General features: G+C 44.6%; 2 protein-coding genes and 1 non-coding gene across 7 annotated transcripts in view; 2 read left to right on the forward strand and 1 right to left on the reverse strand.

The window, feature by feature from the left end:
* Positions 1 to 233: 233 nt before the first annotated feature.
* LOC119706038 lies at positions 234 to 1,558 on the reverse strand. Its single transcript, XM_038149115.1, has one exon. The coding sequence runs from the start codon at positions 1,113 to 1,115 to the stop codon at positions 432 to 434; it is 684 nt and encodes a 227-aa protein (XP_038005043.1). The 5' UTR covers positions 1,116 to 1,558; the 3' UTR covers positions 234 to 431.
* Positions 1,559 to 4,410: 2,852 nt separating this feature from the next.
* Positions 4,411 to 27,461, forward strand: part of IARS1 (isoleucyl-tRNA synthetase 1) — a 93,917-nt gene continuing 70,866 nt past the window's right edge. For 2 of the 5 annotated variants that reach the window (XM_038148944.1, XM_038148942.1), the window contains exons 1-9: positions 4,411 to 4,481; positions 6,065 to 6,154; positions 8,939 to 9,058; positions 9,552 to 9,708; positions 10,151 to 10,270; positions 12,999 to 13,081; positions 20,574 to 20,691; positions 23,223 to 23,370; positions 24,548 to 24,635. In XM_038148944.1, coding sequence (XP_038004872.1) covers positions 8,940 to 9,058; positions 9,552 to 9,708; positions 10,151 to 10,270; positions 12,999 to 13,081; positions 20,574 to 20,691; positions 23,223 to 23,370; positions 24,548 to 24,635 — 833 coding nt within the window. In that variant the 5' untranslated portion in view covers positions 4,411 to 4,481; positions 6,065 to 6,154; position 8,939. The other 3 variants (XM_038148939.1, XM_038148941.1, XM_038148943.1) reach the window with 3 other exon arrangements.
* LOC119706285 lies at positions 6,691 to 6,824 on the forward strand. The gene has a single exon (XR_005258501.1). It is a non-coding gene; the product is annotated as a small nucleolar RNA SNORA84 (small nucleolar RNA).

Consider the following 27,461-nt stretch of genomic DNA (forward strand, 5'->3'; position numbering starts at 1 on the left):
TCCTCGGCCGCCCCGCGCGATAATTAAACAACTTTGTCGTCGTAAACCAGAATCGGGGTGAGTGCCAGAGAGGCGTGAAACTTTTCCGCCGCGACTTTGGCCGTCACCGCCCCCGTGCCCGGTCACTGCCCGTGCCCTCCCTCCCTCCCGGCCTCTCCAGTGCCCCCGACGGCGGCTTTGGCTGTCCCTGCGGCCCCCCCGCTCCCCCCCAAAACCCAAAAAGCGCGATCCGCTTTGATGTCGCCTTCAGAAAAGTTCACTTTATTTACAAGGAGGGATCCCCCCTGTTTACACACGCACATTTGTAAAATTAGCCAACCCCCCTGACAAAAACGCAAGGGAATGGCTGAGAAATAAATAAACCTCTCCCCCCCACTCCGAGGCGGAAAGGCTCCAAGCCAGCGGGGTTCTGCTTCCCCCCGGCCCGGGGCTCAGGCGATCCTGCTGCAGAACTCGTCGAAGTCCCTCTCCATGAAGAGCTCGCTCTCGATCACATCGTCCTCCGAGGGGAAGTACTGCTGGCTCTCCTCCTGCGGGGAGCCCGCGGCTGCCTCGGCCCCGGCCCGGGCGGGCGGGGAGCGGGCGGCGGGTCCGGGCTCCCCCGCGCACTCCATCAGCGCCCCGCGGGCGTTCTCCAGCACCCCCAGGTACGAGTCCATGTCCAGCGGGTCCATCTCGCAGTCCGACCCGCCGCTCTCGGTGCCCACCGAGTCCGAGCGCAGGTGCATGAGCTGGTACTTCTCCCGCATCAGGAACTGGTTGGTGTTGCGGGGCGCCCGCATGCCCGGCGCCCGCCGGCCCAGCACATTGACGGGCCGCAGGGAGAGCAGCACCCGCGGCCGCGCCGGGCGGTGGCAGCGGCGGAAGGCGCGGCAGTGCTGCTGCTGCAGCTGCTGGTGCTGGTAGTGCTGGAAGTGGCTGTGCGTGCGGCTGCCCAGCAGCTTCCGCGCCCCGCCGGGGACCCTCCCGCGCCGCCCGGGCGGCCAACGGGAGCGGCTGCCGCCCCGCCGGGGCTCGCCGCCCTTCAGCGGCGTCGGGGAGGCGCCCCCCGGCACCCCCTCGCCGCGGGCGGGCTCCCAGGGCGGGCACACGATGAACTCCGCGCGTCGCAGCATCGCGGCCCCCCGGCCTCTCACATGCTCCGAGCCGCCGGGACGCCCCCGCCGCGCTGCTCCTGCGCCGTCGCCTCTCCGGCGCGTCCTCCGCTTCTCTCCGGGCTGAGCGGCCGCTTCCCAAGAGCCCTGCGGGGGCCTCTACGGGCGCCTCTACCTTTTCACGATCCGCTCTGTTTTTTTCTTGAGCGGAGCCCGTTGGCAGCGCATAGCCTGGCTGAACGGCTGCGGGCTGCGGGGCAGCTTGACGGGTTCCAAGCCGCCTCTTCGGAGATGGTCTCGCCTAGTCCGCGGCCGGGCGCTGCCGGGCTGTCAGCGCTGCGCCGGGCACGGCGGGCCGGGGCAGGGCCCGGGAGCGAAGCGAGCGAGGGGAGGGGAGGGGAAGGCGCCGAGGCTCAGGGACCGCACAGGGAGCGCGCGCACCGCCCGCCGCCCCGCGCCCACTGCCGACGCGCTCCCGCGCGACCCGTACTTATCACCTCCGGCGCAGTCCAACTGTCGCCGCGCCGTGGGGGAGTGCCGGGGCCGCACAGCTGCTCCTCAGCCGGCCTGTTCCCGCCAAACTTGGCCCTCCGCGCCTGGGGAGTGTGGGGGCTCGGTGTCACCGCAGCCCGTGCGCTCGTATGTCCCGTGTTATCCCGGGTTATCCCGGGATCTGTTCCCCCTTGGGCGCGCTTTGGCTTGGCTCAGAGCTGCGGGCACATTTTGTTCACCCCTATTCACGAAGGCCGTTTACGCTCAGCTCCCCGCGCAAGCACCTTTGCCCGCCCGCCCCTTGCAGCGGCGCCACGCAATCCGCTACGCAAACCGCGTAGGGCACCCGTCGCTTGCAGCGGCTCTACGCTAACCGCTACGCAAACCGCGTACGGGCCCCGTCCCTTGCAGCGGCGCCACGCAAACCGCGTACGCCGCCCGTGAGGGGCTCTGGGGTGGGCTGTGGGGGGGTGGTGGTGAAATGGCCGCGGGGCAGCGGGGAGGCCGGCACCGGGCGCTGGAGAAGCCGCGGCGCTCGGTGCCAGTGCTCGCGGCCGCCCTTCCTCTGCAGCTCCAGGCTGCGACCGGCGCCACCGCCGGGCAGCGGTGACCTTCCCGCGAGTCCCACAAAATGGTGCCCGCGCCTTCCCCCTCAGCCGCTTCACGCCAGGGGAGTCCCCTCCTGAGGCTTCACGGTGTTGTGTTTTTTTTTGTTTGGTTTTTTTTTTTTTTTTTTTTTTTTTTTTTTTTCCTTCCCTTTAACCTCTCCGGCTGAATCGGTGCTTTTTCATCAGTCTGGAGTGAAAATGAGAGCAGAGACATTCATTCTTGTAATTCGGGGAATGTCCCAGTTACTTCTGCTGGGCCTTGGTCCCTCTACTACAAATTTCCCCTGATTTTCCAATCTGTTTTGGGTGGCGGCTTTTCTGCCCTGGATGTAACTAATCTGACAGTGATTTCCCCGTTCACCCCCTCCCCACTGCCTCCCAACCTGTTCATGGAAAACAAGCTCAGTGTTGCCCAAACCCTCCCAAGTAAAGACTGTGTATGAACAAGGGTAGCAACTCCCATGCAGCTAACATTTTATTACAATTTAACACTGAAGGGCAAAGAAGTACAAAATATACAGGGGGAGACAAGGTAAAAGGTTGGATTTGGGCTAAGGTCGGAGTCAATGTTGCCAAAACCAAATTGCCCACATTTGTCTGTTTCACTGCATTAGGCTGTGTATTTCTAAGCCGTGTTTGTTTCAAATTCCATTCAGGAATTATATGGCGTTCCATTTAAACTCAGCTGGTGTTATCACCTGTGTGTTTTACGAACTGAAGGCCAAAATGGAAGGGGTTGGCACTGGAGCAAGCAGCAGCTGTCTAAAATCTGCAGCCTCTGAGATCTGAGGGCATGTCAGAGCAGAGGGTGGCTGCAGCACTTTCAGAGTTCATGAGGATGTTTATAAAGAAATGCCACATCATGTGGTAGAATCCACATCCCGAGTTGTCACAGGCTTTTTCACAGATGTATTAGGCAGCAGTGTGGCTTGAATAAACTTCTGCTGCTCCAAACTTCCCTCCTGGATACAGAACATCCCAGAACTCTGTGTTTGTACAGGGGACTCTGCCCTGGCAACCACATGCACCAGTCTCTCCTGTCTGGCTGGTCAGCCCAGCTCACTCTGGCCTCAGTTCCCATTTTCTCTTCTGTGTCTCTGAGTTTGGTGCAGATTGAGTCTGCATTTCTTTCAGCTGTTCTAAAAGGGTGTAGGGAATTGAGTGTAGAAAGGAGCCTTGTGCTGCTTTGTGCAGGAGAGAATTCCAGTTAATGTGCCTCCCTCCACGTGTGGATTATCTCTAATCCACACACTGACACTGCCCTGCACAGGCCAGTGAATTCATCCTGTACCCAGTCCTGCAAATCAAAACCTAAAGCTTTTATTAAACCCTTTATTGGTACCTACGTCTCTATGAGTGAATAAGTTTCTAGAGCAATTTGGAATCATTACCTGGATGCAGCTGAACTGTTTGTGCCCTTATTGACCTGGCCTTCATTCCCCACGCTCTGTTCTGGGCAGGGTTCGGGTGTGCAGGCTGGGAAATCTCCTTCCCTCACCTTCCTGGCTCACTTTTATTTGTCCCTGTCGAGAGCCTTTTCACGGCTGGTTTCAGCACTGGAAAAGTAGAGGAAATGTTTTTTAATGTATCATGAAATGTTTTGTAATTTCTCAGTGGTTGCCAGCCAGCAGTAGTAGTTTTTCCAACCCTCAGGTTTTCTTTGACCCAGGGGAACCCATCCACAAGTTTGGATTGGTTTTTTTTAAATTTTTTTAGGAGCAGAGGAGGGACTTCTGTTGTAGTTACAGCCTTAAGAATTGGTATTTTGAGCTATTTAGGAGTATCCCTTTAACGGAGATAAAGTCGAGCTCCCGAGAGAAGTTCGGTAGACGCCCTTGGTATCCAGTTACTGGGAGAAGCCCAGCGCCCTGCGTTAGAGCCGGATGGGGTTCTCGGGACACGCAGCCGGGTTTGGGCTCGGGGCCGCAGCCGGAGCGTGTGCCCGGCGCATGGCTCAGGCTCATGGCAGCCCGTGCCCGTGAGGGGAACTGCGGGGCCCGCCCCGCCCCGCCCCAGGCCCCGCCCCGCCCCGCCCCAGGCCCCGCCCCGCCCCGCTCCAGGCCCCGCCCCGCCCAATCAGGAACCACGGGGCGGGCACGCGGGAAGAGTTTCCCGAGCTGCCTCGCGCCGCCGTGACGCGCCGCCCGGGGAGGGTCGCACCCAATGGGCGGCCGCCTTACAAAACTCCTCAGCGCTGCCGCAGAGAGCCGCGCGCTGATTGGCCGCGGCGCCGGCGGCGCTTCCGGCCATGCTGCGCCGGGCGCGATTGCATCATGGCGGGACGGAGGTGAGCGGGGGGGCCCGGCCGCTCGGGCTCGGCTCCATGCGCACGGCCGCCGGCTCCAGCGGCCTGCCCGCGCGTTTGGCGGGGGAGCGCCACCCGCAGGGTGTCCCGGGAGAGCGGCGGCTCGTGGCCCGGCCGTGCCTGTGCTGTCACTGCGGGAGCGGGTCCGGCCGGGCTGGCAGCTCCCCTGCGGCCTTTGGCGTTGTTAGCTCGTGTTTGGTGTGTACAGCGTCCCGTTCATGTGCGTGTTTTACTGCCTGGCTGCTGTGCGGATTCTATGCTTTTTCGGCAGTTTAGGGATTACTTACAGGAGGTGCTTATTAAAGGTTAGCCAGATGCCTTATTGCAGGGCTTAATACTTAGCAAGGCTTGGTTTCATTCGTTATTTGTACAAAGAACTTAAGGTCCCTTACAACGTGTAGTATGTCTTTGGCATTCCCTTCAGCATCCTTTGAATGGGGGGGTTGATGAACGCACCTTTTTTATTGCTGCAGCTGCGGTGACTTTGATATCTCAGCAAACCTTGACTGCCACACCCCGGGAGCCTTTTGGAGACTTTAATTCGGTGTGGTGGTGACATGCTTAGAAAGCAGCTGACAGGTAATAGAATTCGGTTGTCACATAAAAGCAGTGTTCAGTATCAGCTGGCACTGGTTTCTGAGTTTTTATTCAAAAGACATAGTTCAAAGTTATTTCAAGATAACCTAGATTTCTTTTTTTTTCCACAATATGTTACATTTTTAATCGAGGTAGCATGATGACGACAAACATTTCTTAAGCCATCACAAGATACAGTGTAAAACTGGGCTCTTGCATAGCATGAAGCTTTTGTATCTAAAGAGAGCATTAATTGATGAGTGTGCTTATTGCTTTAGGAATGTTTTAATTTGCCTTTCAGTGTTAAAGGCAATCCTAGCAGGGGGACAGCTGGGCTAGTGGTGGAGTTTCATCCCCTGTATAAGACACTAGCACAGGATTTTTAGAAGCAATGTTTGTTCTGTAGTTTAGCATTCTGTTCCCATCCTTCCTTCCTTTTGTTCTAAACTTGGTTGTTTCCACCCCTTCTAGAAATGGAGAGTTTTGGCTATCAGGTGAACAGTTCAGACTGATGTTACCCCAGAACAGGACCTAAAAAGGCAGAAATGGGGGGCCAGGTGTGTATGGAAAACAGAACATTGTTTAACTGTGGAGAAAGCAGCTGTAGGTGGAGGAAGGAAGCTCCTTGTCTTTGGAAGGAGCTTTGGTCTCTTTCACAGAACAGTTTGTGGGAGAGGGTGACTGGAACAAGAGTAAGAGACTGATCATAAACCTCTGGAAATCAGAAGCCTTTTGTACACCTTTAGTTCATCCTGTGTTTTATACTTATCATTTCTCAGTCAACAAAACGATTAATATAATGAAACCCAGTTTGTTTTAATCATATATTTGATATATGGAAAGTACAACAATATTTCTCAAGTGTGGGTTCACTTCATTCATAGTAGTGTTTTAATTTAATTTTTATTGGTTTTTAAAAAAGTAATATTTCAAAAAAGTACACAGGAACTTGTTTTTATGCTTTTAATGCTTGTTTTTTTTTCTTGTAGATAAGAAGCCCAGCTTGAGTCTCAGACTGCTGTGGTGCAATCTCCAAACTTTGACACCTTTGCTAGTGAATGTTGTTATCCTCTAGAAAAGTGAGTGTACTTAATAAAAACTTGCTCAATGGTGCATTGTCTTAAACTCTGACACTTCTTATCAGCAGAAAATGCACAGAGAACCCTTCATGTGTTTATTGATCTCTGTAGATGTGAAAGGTTGTCTGGAAGAGGGGTTTTATTAGATGTGTTTGTATAATTTCTGTAATATGGTTTGTGATGTTTTTGCTCAGTCTGTGTTCAAAGTAAGGAAATTGTCCTTCATTATTTTGTGATTGAAAATACCTAGATTGCTTATAACGAGCTTTTTTCTGTTCTGTAGAGATATTCATGCCTCTGTAAAATGATTGTTAGATCTTGCCTTTTTTTCTCAGCTGAGGTTGAGCCATGGCAAGATTCTCAGAGTGTTTTTGCCTTTTAAGTCAGTCCGTTTAAAATTCTAAACTTCCATAAAGTTCCGGCTTGTAACTTGTCAAAAATAACCGCTAGCGATGCTTGCACATTAATCCCCAGCAGCATTTATTCTCCCCTGCTTCTGATGCAGTAAACTGGTGCTGAGAGCGTGGCTGGTTGGTGCCCTGTGGTTGCTGGACACTGCTGTGCCCGTGCAGTGCTTCGGTTGGGAGGATGGGCCCACAGTGACTCTGTGGCTGACGCAGGGAGGCTGTGACCCGTGAGCAGCCTCCTCAGCCCTGCCGCAGGCACACCCCAAACCCCGCCTGCCTCTGCTTCCTCGCACCTCCCAGCTGGCCAGGCTCCAACCCTTTGTAGTTACACTGACTTGGGAGGGCTGAGCTGGGGCTGAGTAGAACCTGCAGGTCCTGGAGCTATTGTATTTGAGTTCCCCCCAGATGAAGGAAGGAATGATGAATCTGACTCCATGTTCTCAGAAGGCTAATTTATAATTATATTATATTCATCATATTATATTTATTATGTTTATTATATTATATTTATTTTATTATATTATGTTTATTATATTGTGTTTATTATATGATATATATTATATTATATTATATTAGTTATATTATATTTGTTATATTATATTAATTACATTACATTACATTACATTACATTACACTACCCTACATTACACTACACTATACTATACTATACTATACTATACTATACTATACTAAAGAATACAGAAAGGATACTTACAGAATGCCAAAAGATAATGAAAACTTGTGACTCTGTCCAGAGCCCCGACACAGCTTGGCCCTAATTGGCCAAAGAGTCAAAACAACTCACACCAGAGTCCAATGCAACAATCACCTGTGGGTAAACAATCTCCAAACACATTCCACATAGGCACAGCACAGGAGAATCAAATGAGATACAAATTGTTTCCCTTTTCTCTGAGGCTTCTCAGCTTCCCAGGAGAAAAATCCTGGGCAAAGGGATTTTTTGGAGAATGTGAATGTGACATGGAGCTAAGTAGAACATGCAGATCCTTAAAACCTCAGGTCAGCTGGCTTGTGGGAGATAAAAGCTTTAAGGCTGAATTCTTTTATCATTTCCGTTGTCTCTGTGATCAAGTCACTGAGAAAGGACACAGCCTAATCAGTGCTCTGAGGCAGAATGATGAAAACTCTCCTACAGGTTGTGTGTAGAGTAACTCACTGTGCTCAGGCTGGTTATTACCTTTCAAAATACATCCAGGCCCTGTCCACGTGTTCCTTGTCAGCCCCTGATTTCCCCTCCAAATGCTGTGTTGCCTGTGCACCAGGTTGTGGGATTCTCAATTATAATAATATGATAAATGATAATTTGGGTTTATTAGTGGAGAGAATGGTTTGTCATGAATACAAGAGTGGTGGAGTTTGTAGCACACTTTTTCATGAGGGTTCAAGCCTTGAGCTGGCAGTTTTTGTGGTGGTCTGGGCTCCATTTAAGCAAACGTTTTGGAGCATCAGCTGTAACTGGAAGAATTGTCTTCATGCATTTGCCTTTGTTGCTGCTTTATGGTTAGTATTTACAAACCTGAGTAAATGCCAAGAGTGAGAGGTGGAAGAACCCTTTTATTCTCTGGCCTCATCAGTTAGACCCTTCATAACCAATTTTCTCCTGTTAGGGAGCTGCTGTCTTAAAACACGCCAGAGCTTTCTTGCCATGGCATTTTATTGAAATCTGACCCCTTTCCATCTCATAGCAGGTCTGGAACCAGGCAACTGCTGTGTGTTCCTAATTATGTTGAGAATTCCTCTTCCCTGTGTTGCTTGTACAGCATGGAAGTGGCCTGTTGGGGCTTAGTTTTAATATACTTATAAAACTCAGGTTCATCTTTGCAGTTTTTCAACTGTGCTCTCTGCAGTCTGGCTGCTTTTAGGGGCATCTGAGATTGCTGGCACAGCCTGATGGAAAATGCTCTTTTAAACATCCAAACAGTTTGTGAATAGATGTGCAGTGAAAAGGAGCCCCTTCTTCAGTAGTTTAAAGTGAAACTCTGTGATACAAACTGGTGCTGAAGAGTCAGTTTGAACCTGGAAGCTTTTCCTGAAGCAAAAACCCCAAATCTGTAACCAAAACATAATTTACCCTTTGACTGTTTTCTCTGGGAAACAGAAATAAAAACGTGATAAAAACGGGAACAATCATAGTTGAATGAATGGAGAATCCTTTTCCTGTTCCTAAACTCTGGTGTGAGTCAGTCAAAATGAGGCTTTTTTTAGAATGGAGTGCTTGCTTCCATGCCTGCAGTGAATCAGGCTCTTTGGATTGGTGATAGGGATTTGAAAGATAAAAGTTGTATTTATGGAGGTTTTTTTTCTTTTCACTTCTGTTCAATATGAATTTTTCTCTTCTTGATCCTTGTTGGGAAAGAATGGTTCAACAAGTTCCAGAAAACATAAATTTTCCAAATGAGGAAGAGAAGATATTGACGCTCTGGAAAAATCTGAATTGTTTCAAGGAATGCCTGAAGCAATCAAAGAACAGGCCTAGGTAAGAATCTGTTAAAAGCTGTAGCAACTGTATGTGGCAGGGCAGGGTTGGCTGGGCTGTCATTACTCTTTGTTTTTCCTTGGTTCTGTAAACAGCAGCTGCTCCCTTTGCCAGCAGCAGGCCTGGCTCATGCTGCTGTCCCTTTATATTCCACTTGCTGAAGAATCAGCAGTGTTCAAACAGTTTAATAAACCTGTAAATTTCCTGCCTGGTGGGTTTGTAAGAGAAATGGGGAGGTAAGCGAAGAGCTCTTCCCACTGTGGAGCTGTGGATCAGTGTGCTGGGGGGTGCCATGGGAATCCTGGTAGGAGCTGAGCAGCTTGGAATGTTCCCTTCAGTCCCCCTGCCAGCGTGGCACCTGTGCTGACTGATCATGGAAGAGGAAGGAATGGACATTTTCCAAGTGAAACACGAGTGGTGTAAGCATGGAGTCACCCTGTCACCGAGCCTGCTGCTCAGTTTTTGCTTTAATGAGGAATGTTTTGTGTTGTAGGTTTAACTTCTACGACGGCCCCCCCTTTGCCACGGGGCTCCCCCACTATGGCCACATTCTTGCAGGAACCATCAAAGACATCGTGACCAGATTTGCTCATCAGAGTGGTTTTCATGTTGACAGAAGGTTTGGCTGGGATTGCCACGGCTTGCCTGTGGTATGTGTCGTGAATTTACCTGCAGATAATTCTGTGGGTTCCTCTTTCCCTTTTGTTCCCTGCTTATCACTCATATTTCTGTTGCTTTTATACCTGACATTGTTGCTAAAAGAGAAATGGAAGTTCCTTTTCCATTTCTGGCTTTTGTGTGTGGTGAGTTCAGGAGCTTCCTACTGGTCCTTGCTATGAACCTGTATTTATTTGGTTTGTATTTCAGCAACTGGTGTTTTGTTTATTTTTCTAAAGAAATTAAAGAAACAGTCACTCCAGGGTGAGCCTTTGGAATCCCTGCCTAGTTCAGGTGCAGCTCTCATGAAATCCCAAAAGGTTAAAGGAGGCCCCTGAGCCTCATTAGAACTTGTAGGACACATAAAGTATCCAGGGCAATCCTGAAAGCTTTTGATAACAGGATGTTTTGTTTGGTTGTTTTCCATGCTCCCAGGAATATGAGATTGACAAGACTTTAGGCATTAAAGGGCCGGAGGATGTGGCAAAGATGGGCATTGAAGCTTACAACAGAGAGTGCAGAGGGATTGTGATGAGATACGCCAAGGAGTGGGAGGTGAGTGGGGGCTCAGTCCATGTTCTGCTGAGCATTTCTAAATGTGTTTGTGCAGAAGTGTTTCAGGTGGGGGGAACTTTGTCCTTTTGTGTGATTGTGTGCATAAATCTCGTGTCTTTAAGCTCCTGTGTTTCTCCCCTGTGATCCTGGAAGGGGAACAAAAAGAGCCCCTGTGTGGCTCGGAACAGACACTGCTGTGCTGTCAAGAGAAGGTTACTTGCAGGTTACCTGGAGCTCAGTGTTTAATGAGCTACACTGAACAAATAATGGATATGTTGAGCATTGTCTCTTTGTGTCTTCTCTTGTACAGGAAATTGAAAGATCTGTCTTTGGTTTTCTAATGGAGCCATTAAGGAAAATTAACATTAATCTTGCTGCTTTTCTGCTCCTCCTTCCCCACAGTCTTTTCATTGCCAGAGTGCAGGGCAGCAGCTTGTATTTTTGGAAGAACAGAAATTCTCACATCTGGTTTTGTCACAGGAGGTGTGGGTAAACCCTCAGTCTTCCCAGAGAATTTTGGTGTCAGCTTTGCATCCCAGGAATACAGGGAGAGTGTTGGTGTCTGCAAGTCTGAAGAATGGTAGTTCTCTAAAATTATTTCCAATAAAGCTTTATCTTAACCATATTTTTTTTTCCTAGGCAGAACAGTCCTCATTATTTTAATTTTTTCCTCCTGCAAAAGGCTCTTCTACTTCATCACACTCCTCTGCATGTCTCTAGTCCTGCTGTATTTCTTTTAATGGAAATAGGAGTTTTTTGCTTGATTATCACTTGCCTCTTGCCCTCGGGACCATTTTGGGAGCATGAAGAAACCAGAGGTGCCTTGGGTAGAGTAAATGGGGCCTAAACCTCAGTGAGTGGCTGGATGAAAAGCAGACAGTTTGTTTTTTTTTTTCAAATTACACTCTGAAATGTTGAGTTTCAAACCCATCATCGATAATTCTTTGTCGCTTTTAGAAATAAAGAGAGCAAGATTCATTCTGGTTTCTTGTGGTTGTTTGACCCCAGCTGGCAGCCAAGTACCAATGAGTGGAGGAGATAAGAACAGTTTAATTGAAACAAAACAAAATATTATGATGATAATGATAATAATAATAATAATAATAGTAAAAGAGGACAGGGAAGAATAAAAGCCAGGAAAACCAAGTGATGCCCAGCCCAGTGATTCACAGCTCCTGGCCAAGTCCCCCCAGTTCTCTGCTGGGCACGATGTCCTGTGCTATGGAATGTCCCTTTGGCCAGTTGGGGTCAGCTGTCCTGGCTCTTCTCCCACCCAGCTCCTTGTGCAGCTCCTGGCTGGCACAGCCTGGGAAACTGAGAACTCCTTGCTTGGGAGTTCTTGCTTGGGGCAAGCACGACTCAGCAGCCCCTAAGCCAGCAGTGGGTTAACAGCATTATTCCCATCCTAAATCCAGAACACAGCACGGTACCAGCTATGAAGAGGAAAATTAACTCTATCCCAGCCACAACTGGAACATTTGTGGTTCATTTTCCATACCTTTTGCACCTGATCTTTTGGGTGGTGGATGGATTTTGTATTTTGTTTTGTTCATAAACTTGTGTGTGTATGTGTGTATTTTAGATGATAAATAAAAATAATGAAATTTGTTTAAATATCTTTTGACTTGTAATAAACTCAAATATTTTAGAATAGTGCTGGGAGAGGGATTACCAACATTCCTGTTAGGTAGTGTTTATTTTCTGCCTGGAGTGGTTAGCAAATATTTGAGCCTTATGAAAAATAGAAGAGGTTCCTTGGCTGTGTGAGATTTTACGATGCTGTGACCAAACATAATGCTCCAACTTTGTGAATCCTTGTGATAAAATCAGTCCTAGGCTATGGATCTTATTAGTGGAATGTCAGAGTGGCTTAAAAAAGGTGAGGATGGAAACTGATCCATGCCAGGATCTGAGGTGTTGCATGAAAATGTCGAGGTGAGGGAATGAATGTGTTTTGTGTTCGCTTGGCTGGTTTGACATTCAGTGTGGGCTGTGTGTAACAGTGTCAGGACAGGTGTCCCTGCCTGGGCTGTCTGCAGAGCTGGGGGTTTGCATGGCTGTGAAATCCCACTTGTCCCAGTGAATCCCACAGCTGGCTCATTCCTCATTAGTGTCTGAATGTGACCATGACCTGTCCTGAGGCAGGGGCTGGCACCTGTCACTCCTGGGGCTTTGGCAGCCCTCTCGTGGCTCTGGGAAGGCAGAGAAGGCAGCTGGTCCTGGCAGAGTTTGATAACTTGTCATGTATCACTTTCTTTCAGCATTGCTTTGTCTTCAAGTTACATCATGTTTTCATGGAACTGAAAGCTGATAGACTTCTGGGTTTTCACTGTCTCTGCAACAAGTAGTCTTAAAAATAGAAGTGAGACCACTGTAATGAAAAGCAATTTTCAGGCATTTGAACCTTGGCTGAACCTTGAGTGATCCACCATTTCTATGTGATGCACGATCCAAGTTGATCTACTGTTTTTGCTGTGTTGAACACATTTGCCTGTTGTGTGACCTTGGTTCTAAATAACCATGCTTATGGTTTCATTCCTTCCTGTATGAGTACACTGGTTGGAACTATTATCAGGCTAAAATACTTTGTAGATGTATTTCATTGAGGTGGGACAAACAATGAACTTAAAACCCAGCTGATGTTTATTTTACAGAATAAACATTGGTAATGTATTGTGATGATGCGTTATTAAGATGCCTTTCAATCTCTGTTTTTGTGTCTTAACAGTACAGTGTTACCAGATTAGGACGCTGGATTGACTTTGAAAATGACTATAAAACTCTTTACCCTGAGTTCATGGAGTCTGTGTGGTAAGTGAACGCACATTGCTTTGGGATTTGAAATGTGAGAAAGGCTTCACTCATTGCAAACATGTTGGTCCGTGTATCACTAGAACTGTTCAGAAAATGCCAAATGCAGATAAAACATCAGGCAGAGGAATTAAACTGGTGGGAAATCTCTTGATGTTCAGGTGATGGAATGAATTGTCCCGTTTTTTTCTTCTCCAGGGTAGCAGGGCTTTGCAAAATAAAGTGCACCAATGCTGCCTTTAGTGAGCCCTGAAATCTTACTGCTCCCTGCCAACTTAAAAGCAGTTCTGAAGATCTATTAATACGGTCCTTGGTTGATTTAGGAAATTACATTCTAGCTCTGCATTCTGATGTTCTTCACACTGTCAGCTGTAAATGGCAAACTGTCCAAGCTCAGTTTAGCTCCCAACCTCTTCTTCAAGCCTGATTTTAGAGGCTGTGAATCTGCTGTTATCTTTTTCTTGGCAGCACAGTTTGACAACTGTCTTGGACTCCTGGTGCACAGCTTAATAAAGTTTGGGTGTTTTGGCAATGTATTCAGGGTGCCTGTTGGGATTTCAAAAGACAAGACAACCTTACAGGTTAAGGATGATCAGGTTGGTTTAACACAGTGAAGAAATGGCAGCTGTGAGTCCTTTGGGTGACAGAATGACAAAGTGAATTGCAGGGAGAGGTTTAGCAGAGTATATGCTGACAAAAAGCCATTGAAAAGCAAATAATGTGCATAATAAAGTATTATTGAATATTTGGTAATATTAACGTTACTAACCAGCTTTAATTGTATGTTTAGTTTCATAAAGTTAGGACGCTGGATTGACAGACCTTTTAGATGTCCCTGAAGCCACTGCAGAGGGCTGAAGTGCCAGCGAGATTTCAGTGAGCATTGGAAAGATGGTGGGAAGGCAGCAGATGTTTAACTCACTCAGCTGAAGAAACCCTGCATAATTATAAAGCCAAAACTGACAAGAAACTTTCATTTTGTAAATTACAAAAATACTTAGTGGCACCTCAAATCCTGTTTAACTGGCAGCTTAAAAACCAGACCTGCCTTGAGCTAGTTGCAGGGTCTCTCTCAGCAGCCCAAGCCTTTTTTTGGTGATTTGTTTCTCTCACCAGCTCTTACAAAGGCAGTTTCTAGTCTTTCATCTGTGTTACAGAGATCACCTCCTCTAATGCCTGCTTTGATACAAACTCTAAATTATATGGGATCTAAAAACTCAGTGAGATTTCAGGAAGTATGTAGGCAGACAGCCTCTTAATTTTGTACTTTTTTTGCTTCCTTATACTCTAAAGTTTCTGTTTAATCATGTAATGAAACACATTTTCTGTTTTTAAAAATTGGGGAGTTTTTTTGGAAAGTCTCCTAGGACTGTCTCAGGGCTGAAGGAGATGATGCTTAAAGACAGCCCTGTCACTGCACTTAGAGTGGTGCTTTTGGCAGGGTAATGCCCAATTTCCTAAAAATTAAATAAATTGGATGGTTACCCAGGCAATCATCAGACCCACAAGGTGTTACTGAAGTTACTTTGCGTGTCCCTCAGGAGTGTTAATTTGAGCTGTAGGTTCTGGCATGCTTCTCTCACAATTGATTCAATTTTTTCTCAGCTCCTTTTGAAATTCTTTTAAAAAGTTTTAAAATTTAGTGTCCAGCTATGTACAAAAGAGAAACTGCAGCTTCATTTCTGCATTGACTGCCTTGGAGACCATATTTGCCTGTCCAGTGGTTTGACCTTGTTGTTCTGTCTGTGGGAGTACAATGCTGATTTTAAGCCCAGAAAAAAAAAAATGGTTATGAAAATGGGAGTGAGCATGGCAGCTGTAGGTTTTGTGGTTAAAATATGATGAGGAGTTTGTCTTTAGTCATATGATCAGCTAAACCAGTCTGTTCAGGTTGTTTCTTTCTGGTCTGTAGCTTTTCCTGCAGCTCTGGAGTGGCCTCACCTGGAATTTCTTTGTGACATGTGGTGTTTTCTTCCTTGTTTCTGTTGAGTTCAGTGAGATAATCTAATACTTGTAATAAATATTGTTTTCATTGGTGGCTGATTTGATCCAGATCATTTAGATTTGAAGTGTTTAGGACTCAGACACCAAATACATCTGTTGTACAGTATCTCTACAAAACAATAAACTCAGAATGCTAGAGAGCATTTCTTTTTCATCTTTATAATTGGTCTGGTGGAAATGACTACTTTGTTGGCATTTTGATGCTGTCATATGATGACTGACTAAACTGAATTTTTAGCCTGCTAAATTTTGACTTACAACAAAACATTCATTGGTAGAATGGTGGTATCCTGGCAGAATTTTTCAGGAGAGGATTGACAGTTGGTGTCAGTGAGAGGTGAAACTGCACTGCTTTTGCATGTTAAGATCCAGTCAGCTCTGCACATATTGAATAACATAAATAGAACTTTTAAGTTCTAATTCTGTCCAATTTGTCCTGCAGCCAGCTTGGGTCTCAATTAAGAAGTGCCCTTCACTGGGACAGTGCAGTGAGTGATGTTCTTGAGCTGGCATGGCACAAACATGCAATGTGTTCTTGCCTTGTTTTGTACAGCCACAAAACACATCCAGTGAAATGGAGAGGAGTGTGATGGGAGCTTAAACTTCTTACCGAGGTGATCTGAAAGAAGCCTTTGGGAGTTGGAATAACTCTAAATGATTGTGCTCAGTGCTGGGTTGTTGCTCAGGTGTGGGCTGGGTGTGAGTTCTCCCTGGGAAGCAGCCGGTGGGATGAGGGGATGCTCTGCTGTTCACAGGGTGATGCCGGGGCTTGGCCTCTCCTTCTGCTCCTCTGAAGGGTGGCTCGAGCAGATTCCTGTCACCATCTAGTGCCCAAATGAGCAACTGCGGGCTGAGCCTTGGTGACAGAGCTCTGCGAGGAGGTGGCAGGGAGAGCTGGGCTCACACCCAGCCTGCCCAGAGACAGGCCCAGCACTCAGCACTGAACCAGAATGATCTCAGAGCAACAGATCTCTGAATTGAAATTCTCCCAGCAGATTCTAGAAATAGATTTCTCCTAATAGAAATCACCATTGTATTCTGTGTATTCCATGACTAATGATTCTCTTGAGAGATACTGGTGATAAGAAGTGTGGTTTGTCCATTTTTGTATGAGCTACCTGCATTTTTTCCCTCATTCTTATATTTCTTTTGTGCATTAAGTTCTCTAGTCCCCTTGTTGTTACCTTCTCACCATTCCAGTCTTCTTGTGTCTCCTTACCTCTGTTTTGGAGGAGGAGAGCACTGCAGTCCTATGGCTGACCTTTGGGATAAGTCTAGCATGAGTTTTAGATATTCAAATTTACTGTTATTTTGCATTTCTGGCTTGATCCAGAATCTCTCAACAATCACACTGTTCTGAAGATTACATCTTGGAGGGTAGACCTGGAACAGGATGATCTCTGTATGCCAGGATTTTAAAGCTTTCAGTGGTAGTTCAACACAGAAGTTGACAACTTCTGTACTCAACAATTCCTAGGCCCTGGAACAAAGAAATACTTTTCCTGACTTTCTTCAGGAGCTGTCTTCCCAAGCTGCTATTCTAAAGATAGGTTGTGTTTGTTATTGGAATTCATGTTCCACTTGGGCTTATGCTTTTTCTGATTCACACCCAGTGTTTTTTGAGTAGTTTTTTTCTTTTTCTTTTTTTTTTTTTTGTCCCCAAGCATCTGTTTTTGCATGCTGCTTTCATTTTAATTTCCTCTTGTTTTCCAAGTGCTGTCCGTGAGTTGTAGGAAAACCTTTCCCTCAAAGCTTTGCTTCCTGTGGTGCTGTCAGGAGGCAGTGTTTGCTGAACTTCAAAATGACAGGGCTTCTTACATAGGGTGGTGTTTGTGCCTGGATTTGTTTGGTAGGTCTACAGAGGCTATAAAATTGTCCTTTTATCTTGATGTGAACTGATGTGAGGTCACACAGCAAAAATTTGTCCATTTACCTAAAGTACTGTGGATATGTTGAAATCATAGACCTCTAGATCCTGCTGTCCCAATGGCCACAGACCTGTTTACAGTTCCTGCTGTTTTTTCTTTAAAGAGGAAAAAAGGGGGGAAAGCCCTTTATATGTGCTTGAAAATAAATCTCAGTGTTAGTTAGGAGGTAGTTCTCTGGAAAGATTGGAGTTCTCAAACCCTTAGAAAATCCTTAGATACTGATCATTGCAAACAGAACCCCTTGATCCCTCAAAGGAATGGCATTAAGGACTTGGGAAGCTCCAAGATCAAACCCTTGTCTTTGATGTGAGCTGGATGTAGGTGTTAGAGAAGTGCAGCTTGCTTTTGGGTAGTGAGAGATGTTGGATGCTGTTGGGATGCCAGGGGTGTTTGCAGTGCTGCATTGACTGCTTCAGGGTCTTTTGGAAGGAAAAACTCCCTTTGCAGGAGTTTGGTTATATCCATGTGGTGTTTGTGTGCTGTGTGTGTGACTTGGGTGAACAAATTCTGCAGGAAGGTTCTGTTTTTTTGGGAGTTCTGGGGAGAGCAAGGCTTTGTTAGTGACTGGGCTCGAACCTCATGACACTTCAGGAACAACAAACTCTTATCACTTTGGAAGTTAAACATTCCTTGCACCTTTAGGGACCAGATTCTCTCTTAACAAGAAGCTGAAATAGGCATCTTGAATTTCACCTTTTCCCAAACTGCATTTTTCTTCAGTAAAGGTCTGAGTGCTGCTCCCACAGCCAAGAGGATGCAACTAAATTTATTTATGTGTGAGGAGAAATGTAGCAGAATTAGAGGAACAGGATTTGATTTCTCACTTCTGTGAGTAAATGTTTTGTTTGTCACTAGAAAGGAGCTCTGTGGTTTCCTTAGATTATTATTTTTTTTTCCAGAAGGCACTGCATTTTCAATTTTGGTTTACAAACCTGGGTCCCTTTCTTGCAAAGTGTCAACATTTTTCAAACATAAGGGTTAGACCATGTTTTGGGAGGTTATGGTCCAAAATATTGTGATGACCTTTTGATCAAAACTTGATCTCCACCTGTAAGTGACTCTTACTGTTAGAGCCATCTCATCTTTGGCAGGTGCTGTGTTTCAGGTGGGCTCTGCTGCAGGGAGCTCTTTGGGAATCATCTCTGCAGCTCTGCTGGTCACACACCAGCAGGTTTTTTCTTCAGGAAACCATTTTAGGTGCTTTTTAAGATAACAAAAGAGCTTGTGTAGTGGTAATGAGGGCTGTGGCATCAAACAGCAGTCTTGACTCAACTATGAAATGGCTGTGTGAGGGGACAGATTGTGACAAACTCCAAAGAGTGAGGAGCTCAGGGCAGGGAGGCTGGTGGTGCTCAGGGCAGGGATTTCCTCTGAAGCCCATCCCTGCTCTGTGCACAGCTGGAGCCTGGGCTGTGCAGTGGGATGGGATTGCCACAGGAGGGAGATGCTGACCTGCGTTGGGAGCTTGGCAGCTCCACTAGTGCTCACCTTTCCTGAGCAGCTCCCTGAGTTTACAGTTATATTTACAGCTGAATTAAATATTCAGTGTTTCTCTGAGTAGTTTTTGTGTGCTGTTAGTAGGCAGTGTTCTATAGAAAGTAAAGTGGAGCCTTTTTCTATAGTGTTTCAGTTACTGTTGTCAAAAGGCAAATAGAACACCTTCAGTAGGAATGCTGTCACTTGTCACAGGCTGCATTAATTATGCTCTGAGGGGGTAAGCATACATTTAAAGTTACTTTTAACTCCCACAAAAACTTGTGCAGTTAGCCAGCTCAAATTTATATGCTGAAAGCTGCTGAAACTATTTTCAGGGATCATTTTTATAAAAGACTGATCTAGATTTATAAAGTCTAAGTTGATAAACTTCAAATCTCCGCTGTAAAATAGTCACTCACTGCTATGTTTCAGATTTGGGTTGGGGGTCAGGCAGCCACATCTTGCCTGTTGGTGACATTTGTTGGTTGAACAAGGTTTCTTTCGAGTTGTGTGTAAGGTAAGCACCTTTGTAGGAGTGCACAGCTCTGAGAAACTCCTGGGTTTGGCTCCTCTGTGGCAGCACTTGATGCTGCTGAAGGTCTCAGAGGCTTTTTCCATCTCAGACTTCGGATTATATAATTTTTCTGATGTTAATGACCACTCATAGGGGAGTTTTGGACTTCTGCTGGAGGCCCATGGATGAATCTGATTGGACTGCACATCTTTTCTGTGTGACAGTCTGTATTTTCTCCAGCTGCCTAATCTGCAGTGTAATAATTATTCTGATTAAGGCATCACAGGACTTCCATGTCAGCAAGCCAGGGCATATCTTTTGATAGTCTTATTTTAGGCCACATATAAAATCAGTGCAATAGTCTACTTGTGTTTTTTGTTGAAGATGATAATTTCAACCACAGAAGACAAGACACTGACTGAAATACAGGTCCAGATTCTCGAGCACAAAATGACAGCCTGCAGAAAGAAGTGCTGCTTGCCAGGACTGGGTTGGTTGCTTAGCAATGAGCTATTTATCTGCAGAGGGACCCAGAAAAGGGATCAGGATGGTTTGAAAACATAGTTTGAATAAAGGAGCTTTTAAAGTCAGCAGAGTTTAGCAGTTTTGCTGTGAAATTCAAAGTGAGGAGGCTCTGCAGCAGCTCTGATTTGTGAGTTGAAGTTAGCAGGATTATTTAAGGCTTGCCCTCTCGTGCCTTACAGCCTGCAGGCTGTGCCACTGAGTGTGCAAGTCAGCAAGACATGAGAAGCTGATAAATGTTGATGATCCTTGAGGAAACCCTGGAGCATTCAGGGTTTGTCCATCACATAGACACCTTGAGTTGTTGTGTGAAGAGTTTCTCTTCCAGCTTCCATTCACCTTCAGCATTGACTCAATTTGTCATTGCAATATTAAGTGCTGTCTTGATTATTTCAAGAAAACATAAGGATCCAGCTATGCTCCCGGCTGAACTGGTGACTTCCTAAGCAGAGTTAGACCTTGGTGTGAGGATCTGAGCTCGAAGTAGAATGTGAAATTGCACCACTGAGTTCATGGTTAACTGTGGCCTCCTGTGAAAGCTCTCAGATGATCAGGATTTACTTGGGGTGGGTTGCAGGTGACTCTGGCCTGTATCTGTGTCTCTGCTGTAGCACTGGTTGCTGCAGCAGAAAATTAAGATCATGTGAGAAGTGAGCAGCCATGTCACTACAGCTCTTCTCTAAGTTATGACTGATTTCAGCCTTGTTAATTGTTCAAATTTCAGGTGATTTGTATTCAGGAAATCTGAGAAGGTATTTGGATGGAACACAAATCCATATTGCTGGGTAATGTCTGTGCTATGCAGCCAGTGCATGGAATACCAAGCTGCTAGTACCAGCCAAAGCTAAAATCTGCCAGAAATGCAGTTGCAATCAATTATCTCTCTGCCTTTTGACTTGCAAATATTGTCTTAAGTTTGTGGTGGATTAAAAAAAAAAAAAAAGGTGTTATTCAGAAAGAAACTCCAGCTAGAGCAGAAACCCCATTTTGCAGTTTATTTACTAAATGTGAAACACCAAGTCATTCCTTGTTCCTTGTGTGCTTCCAGGTGGGTTTTCAAGCAGCTCTATGACAAAGGCCTGGTGTACAGAGGGGTTAAGGTGATGCCTTTTTCAACTGCATGCAACACCCCCCTGTCCAACTTTGAGTCCCATCAGAACTACAAGGTAAGTTGCAATCAGATTTCTCTATTTTCTCCTGTAAAGCTTTAGTACTTTTCTCTAGATGGTACCTAAACATGCCATTACAGTCCAAATTGGTGGGAAAAATCTAGGCAAATGGGTTAATTTTGATCATATTTTGCTGTATTTGTTTGGATCAGTTGATCTTTAGAGTTCTTCATTGGTTACTACTTACGGATGTTTAAAGTACACACTTTTTTGTTGTGGTAAACTCCTCCCTCTCTGTGCTCTCAAGGCTTTATTGCAGTGGTGGATTTTCATGCTGAATTTTCAGGAGAGCTGCGGTTGTCCCTGTCTGTGCACATCTGGAAAGAAGAGGGTCTTTGGCAGGGTTTGAATCTTCTGTGAGGAGATTTGTAAGGAGTGTCAAAGACTGTAGCTGTAGGATAATGATTCTTCTAAGAATCATTAATTTACATTGGGAAACACCAGAAAATACAGCGTTTACTGTGGTTTATAAAATGTTCCTTTAAAAATGAGTGACAAGATGAAGCAAGTGCAGCTTCTCACTTGCAACAAACTCATGTGTCATGTATGTGAAGGCAGAACTTGTGTCCCAATTTTCCAAATTCCACATTAGTTTGTAGATAGTGGTTTTGTATCCCCTCCAATCCTGACCCAGGCCTCCATATCCTTATATTGTAAATCTTCCACTTGCATTGTGAGAGCAGAGAGCTAGCACAGATTGTACATCTGGTCTCTATATCTTGCCTAAAAAAGGCCAGTTTTCTGGCCAGAAGTAGTGTTTTCAAAACAAATGTTTAAATAGACTTGGAGTACAATGCAGCCCACAGATATCAGAGAGATACCAGAGCTTTCAATGTTGCTGAAGGGTATTTATACTAAAGAAAAAATGGTTTGAGATTTATGAGAGATTTGCAAAGATACCTTGCTTTTTGTGACTGTCTGACAACTGAAATAATTACTTTTCTTGCCTGTATGGGCTGGCATTTCACACAGGCTCAGATAAATGAGTTTTCTTTAGAACAAAGACTATTTTGGAGGGTTTGTGAATATGTGTATCTATATTCTCTTTTTCCATAAAGCTTGAAGCTCTTTCTTGAGTCTTAATGAAATATTTAGATGCTGTTTCTTACTCTAGAACCAGAGGTGTGTGTGGGTGGGATGCTGCTCTGCCACTCCATGCAAAAATTACCTTTCTCATCTGCCAGCAATGGTGTTTGGAAGTTGGGTCTGTGAGCTGACAGGATTTATAGTTGGTGAGCTCAGTAATTTCTGGGTGTGAGGCAGCTGTTGCCTTTCTCACAGTGGAAAGCAGCCTTTGGCTACTGTTTATTGATGCTCTGAGAGCTGGGACACAGATCAGGAGCACAAGAAGCACGTTCAGAACCAGAGCTGGGTGTCCAAGGCACACCTGAGTTATCAATGCCAGCAGCTAGTACTGCATTAAACTGAGGAAATGGTGTCTGCAGGTGAAATTTTAACAGCTAAAACACTACACTGTACCATTACCTGTCAGCCTGGGTGATATTTTTTATGCTTTGCCGGTTGTTTTTATCTCCTTGGTGAGCTCAGTGCTTCAGAAAGCAAAGGGAGGAGTGAGGAGCCTGCAGTGCTGCCTCGCGCTCGGTACCGCCCGAACCGAGAGCTCTATCTCTGCCTGGTATTGAGCCTGGGCCATGGCTTATGTAATATTTATGTTTTACTGTTCACTGCACCAGATGTTCACAGAAAATTCCCTCTGGAGCAGCCCTCAGCTCAGACATAAATAGCTGCCTGTCCCATGATGCCATGAATTGTTCCATGATGCTGGATGGAAACCAGAGCGCCTCGCACGAGACGTGCCGAGGCCACGGGACCTATTTTAGGGCTGAGGGTTGGTGTGCATGGCACCCTCTGAGCTGGCATGTGGAATTTCATAGGGAAAGTTTCCCATTTGCAGGGCTAGGCTTGCTTTTACAAGCAGCTTTTCATCGTATGTGAAATGTGAAGTGACTGAATAGGGTTGTAGTTGGCTGAAAGAAAAACTTGTTTTCAGGGGATTTTTAGGACTCACTTGAAGGTGAAGTTTTATGGAGTAGCTGACAAAGGTCTCCTTCCCTGAGGTTTCTTTACTCTTAAATATTGACATACTCTTGTTTTTAAGTACCCTAAATGTTTTTTCCCCCTTACTAAAAACAACTTCTTAATTAGAGATGAATCATATTATGTGATGGCTGTTCTTCCTAATCCCTGTCTGCAGAAGAAAATGTGGAAAAGGCTTTATTTAGCAGTATCAGAGAACCTGCTCATTTTCCCGACTCTTGAGATTGGTTCTAAACTTTGAAAATAGGGTTATAAGAGGTGCCTATAGGAACTGCACTTGTCTTTCTTTAGTATTTTGGCAGCAAATCCCCCAAATCTCCCTGCTAATGGGGGATTTTAACCCTGTGGCCTTGTTGCAGTGGCAGACTGCACTGGTGTAATGAGGGACTCTGGTGCTCTATTCTGACTTTAATGCTGCCACTTCACCTTATACATCACAGGTGAACATGGCATGTTAAATTGTTTTTCAGGATGTTCAGGATCCTTCAGTGACCGTGAGCTTCCCACTGGAAGAAGATCCAAGTGTTTCTCTTGTTGCCTGGACCACGACTCCCTGGACCTTGCCCAGCAACCTGGCCCTTTGTGTTAACCCAGAACTGCAATATGTAAAACTGAGAGGCAAGTGTTGAACACCTCTTCCTTCAGGGCCTGTGGCTATGTACTTATGTTTCGTATTTTACACTGGTTTATGTGAAATTTACAGAACTTTTCTGGGGTCGAACCGGTGATAGTGTGAAGGATGAGATCCACTTTGGATGTGTCTGATGATTTCCAGCTGCTCTGCTCTTGTTATTTAACATGAATTGAGAGGATTATTCCTTACGAAATACTGATAGATGAAATAAAGAATAATAAAAAAAGGTGTGTGTGTTTGTAGTCTTTAATTATACCTTCATGTACAAACACCTCTCCCCTTTTTTATATAAATAGTGAGTAGGAATTTCCAGTTTCAGCATAACCACATGAATCTGTTGAGTGTTAAACATGAGGTTGTGCAGGCCTTTTTAGTGAACTCCACTTCACTGTGTTTGGGTTTTCTTTCTTTGAAGAGAACTAAGTATGTTTCAGTTTTCAAAAGTTTTAACATAAATTTGGTCATCTTAAAAATAAATACTGGGTATTTTCAGAGATAATAACCTGACTTGCCTGAGGCCCTGAGATGGGCTTGGATGTCTCTGGTTCACTGCTGTGGGACAGTGACCCTAAGTTGGCAGGGTAGCAACCTGAATAAAATTTCTCATTGAAGTTAGGAAATCAGGATGGCTTGGGATAGAAAATGAGTTTTCTTCATAACATTTCACTCATTTTTGATGTTAACTTCCTTTGTGGGTATATACTACTTTTATAAAAAATCCAAGCATGAAATTGAAATAGTAGATCTCAGGAAGGCTGCATGAAGTGCAATCATTACCTTACAAATTAATAATATTGATTTTATGCAGTCATTGCCCATCTTCCAGTCATTTCCCTCTGTTTCAGTTACAATTTACTGGAACTTCCCAATTGCTTTTTTATTTGACTCAGCAATAATAGACAAGATACTTCTGCCTCTGCAACAACAAAACACACTGAAAATCAGTGGCCTGGGTTTTATCCTGTGGTTTCTGTTTAAACTTAGCCTTTGGAAAGTGTTCCTTAACTGGCTGTGTGGGGAAAAAGTAGTTGGAAAGTAGTAAAGGATTATTCTGGGGAGTTTTATTGTTACAATATCTTGCATATATTGAAAGGCTTCATGATGGTGCAAATGAGGGGATTAAACAGATTTGTGAAACTCCTGTTTTATTTTATATTCTAGATAAAGCCACAGGGAAGATTTACATTTTGATGGAGTCCAGGCTGGTGGCACTGTACAAATCTGACAGTGAATATCAGATACTTGACAGGCAAGTACATCAATTACTATACTTGCTAGCTTTCAGTGTTTTTTTAAATGAGAAGTTACATGTTTTTAAGAAGATGGATTTCCCTGCATCTGTGTTTATATTGCAAAAATCTAAAAAAGGAATTGAAATTTTCTGGAACAAATTGGTCTTGTATGGGAAGCTACAAACAGAAAAAAGTTTCACTGGGTCCCTGTATTGTAGTGGGGGAAAAAAGGTTCCATAGTCCACCCCTCTCCTTTGTGTTTATGTAAAGGTAAAAGTTGGAGAAAATGCTGGAGGTGTGGTCCAGATGCCTTCTTCTACACATTATATAAAGATTTAAAGGGAAATAGGCAAAGCAATCCCATTGTTTTTAGCAAATAAATATTACTTCTCTAATTAGTGGCAGTCATTGCTTTCTGCAGGGGGCTTACTCATCTTGATTAGGTGGAAAAAGAGGAATTATTTAAGAAGTCAGGCTGGGCAGGGGGTGCAGGTATTAAATTCTGTAGCTCTTTTAGACAAAATGTCTGTCTTGGCTTCTCTTAAACATTTTGTACAAACCAGCAGCCTTTTAAAGAGGGCAAATACAACAAATATTTGCTTGTTCACTTTATTCCAACAAACAAACCAGAAAACCCTATAAAACCACACATAACCACAATAAAAGAAATAAAGACAAGAAATGTTTTTGAGAATAACACCCCTTCTTCACTGGCGTCAGTTATTTCTATTTTAGGCTTTTTATCAAGCAGTTGAAAGCTTTAATTTGAAAAAAGAGATGATATTTCAGCTAAGCAGTTGCATGTAATCATTAAATTAGGGAGATACAGAGCTGGAATGTTTAAGATGTTTTCTATTCTGATGGCTCATACTGTGACAGTTGAATAATTTTATATTTCTGCTTTGATTTCCATCCTTCCCCCCTCTGTGAGAATGCTCTTAATCTGTCACTTGGTCTGTACCAATTTAAGCTGGTGTTCAGTTTCTGAAGATGATGTTCAGTGCTGTCATTCTTCAGGCTTGGCTGAACTTCTGGTCTCTGGAGTTTTTCCCTCCCCTCTGAGTCATCAGTGGAATCACTGAGCAGTGTCAGGATGGTCCTGCCAGGCCACCACTGGGAATTTTCTTTTGGTCTGATTCTGAATTAACAACACCTTTCTCTCGAAGTGGTGGTGTATCCTCCAGTTCCAGTATTTGTGTGTGTTGGAATGATAAAGTGTCAAAACTCTCACTAACATTAAGACCTAAATTTGATCTGCTTGCTTGCTCTCTAAGCTGGCAAGTCTGCCCCAAAAATTTTTTCTTTGTGTGTCTTGTTCTTGACAAATTCACATTGTGTGTTCTTTAGCACTTCTCTTACTAGAGACTGTCCATCACTTGAAGTTGAATCAGGTTGTTAGACCTGTCTCAATGGTTTTTAGGTCCATCAGTGTTTCAGTTCTCTTGGGAAATACAGATACTCTGTTCCTTTTTGGTCTTTTGAAACCTGTTCAGAGTGTCTAAAAACTTCTATCAAAACCATTTTATGTTCTTAAGTATTTTTAAGTACATTTGCTATAGGCTGAAAAAAGAAGCAAGCTAGCTCATATATTAAATTTGTTGATCTGTTGCCTTTTGTTTCCACATTCTTCCTTTAATGCAATACTGCAAATTTAACTTCAGTGTGACTGCAGTCATTCTATAGCAGGAGTGCACAGAACATTTTGCCTTCTTTTGCTGGGGTGTCTTCATCAGACATTTGAAGAGCCTGCTCTTTAAGGCAATCATACACATTTCAGGTGTTGTATTTATGTCCCTGGCTAATGGTATTTCTAACACCATCACTCACCCCCACCAATCTCTGATTAATTTTTAAATTTCCCTTTTTTTTTAACCTCTGCCTCTCTATAAGGCTGCTAGCAAATCTCTTTGCAGAGCAGTATATTTCAATTTTTTTGTATCAGTGCTATGGTCTCTTCTCAAGCTGATTTCTTTTCTGGTTTTGGTCATGCTCCAGTTTTTCTGTCATGTAATAATTAATTTTCTCAAATGTGAGACAATTAAAAGGTAGCTGGTAGTTGAATGGATGTGTGAAAGATTTAGATCTACGAGTATCTAAGTTCATGGAAATGAATTTCACCACTTCTGCTCTTAACTTTTTTCTTCCTTTAGCTCACTTTTAAATTCTCAAGCAGTCAGGCCCTTGAGGGAGAAATTAATGCAACCTAATCTATAGCAGGCCTCAGGCTGAGGTCAGGGATGGTCTGATGAAAATGTTCAGTGTCTGAAGTCCCCTGCACTGGCTGCTTTGCACTCATGAGTTGGTCTGGGTGTGTTACCCCAGTTTTGGCCAGTGAGTGGCTGCCTGTTTTATTTAGCAGAGGTAGAATGTGATTGTTGAGCATTTCCCTCCCCTTGTGTTAGATTTCAGTCCTTTGGCATATTAAGCATTTAATTTCTTCACACTGTTTTCTCTGGTTGTCTCTTTTTGGATTCTAAAGAATCCAAACCAGAGATTTCTGATCTCCTGAGAGTGAAGGATTGCTGAAGTGATTTTAAACAAATCTTACTGCTATAACTTAGGTCACAAGAAGGCACCACTGTATAAATTTTCAACCTGAAGTTCAGGACTTTGACAAAAAAAAATTTCAGATCCCAAAATGAAAATCAGGAATGTGATCCACAACCTTTACCTTTCTCTGACTTGTGTTAAATAAGAATATAACTACTTTTTTTTTTTTTTAAGCCAATTCTGGTGCTTCACATTCTGTATCTGAGCATTCCCACATCTGTGTGGCTGAGCACTGGGATGCTTTTCTCTTATCTGATCCTGATTAAGCACCTCAAACATTCCTAAGGCTGTTT

This window comes from Motacilla alba, chromosome 12 (genome assembly GCF_015832195.1).
Source record: "Motacilla alba alba isolate MOTALB_02 chromosome 12, Motacilla_alba_V1.0_pri, whole genome shotgun sequence".
Lineage (NCBI taxonomy): Eukaryota > Metazoa > Chordata > Aves > Passeriformes > Motacillidae > Motacilla > Motacilla alba.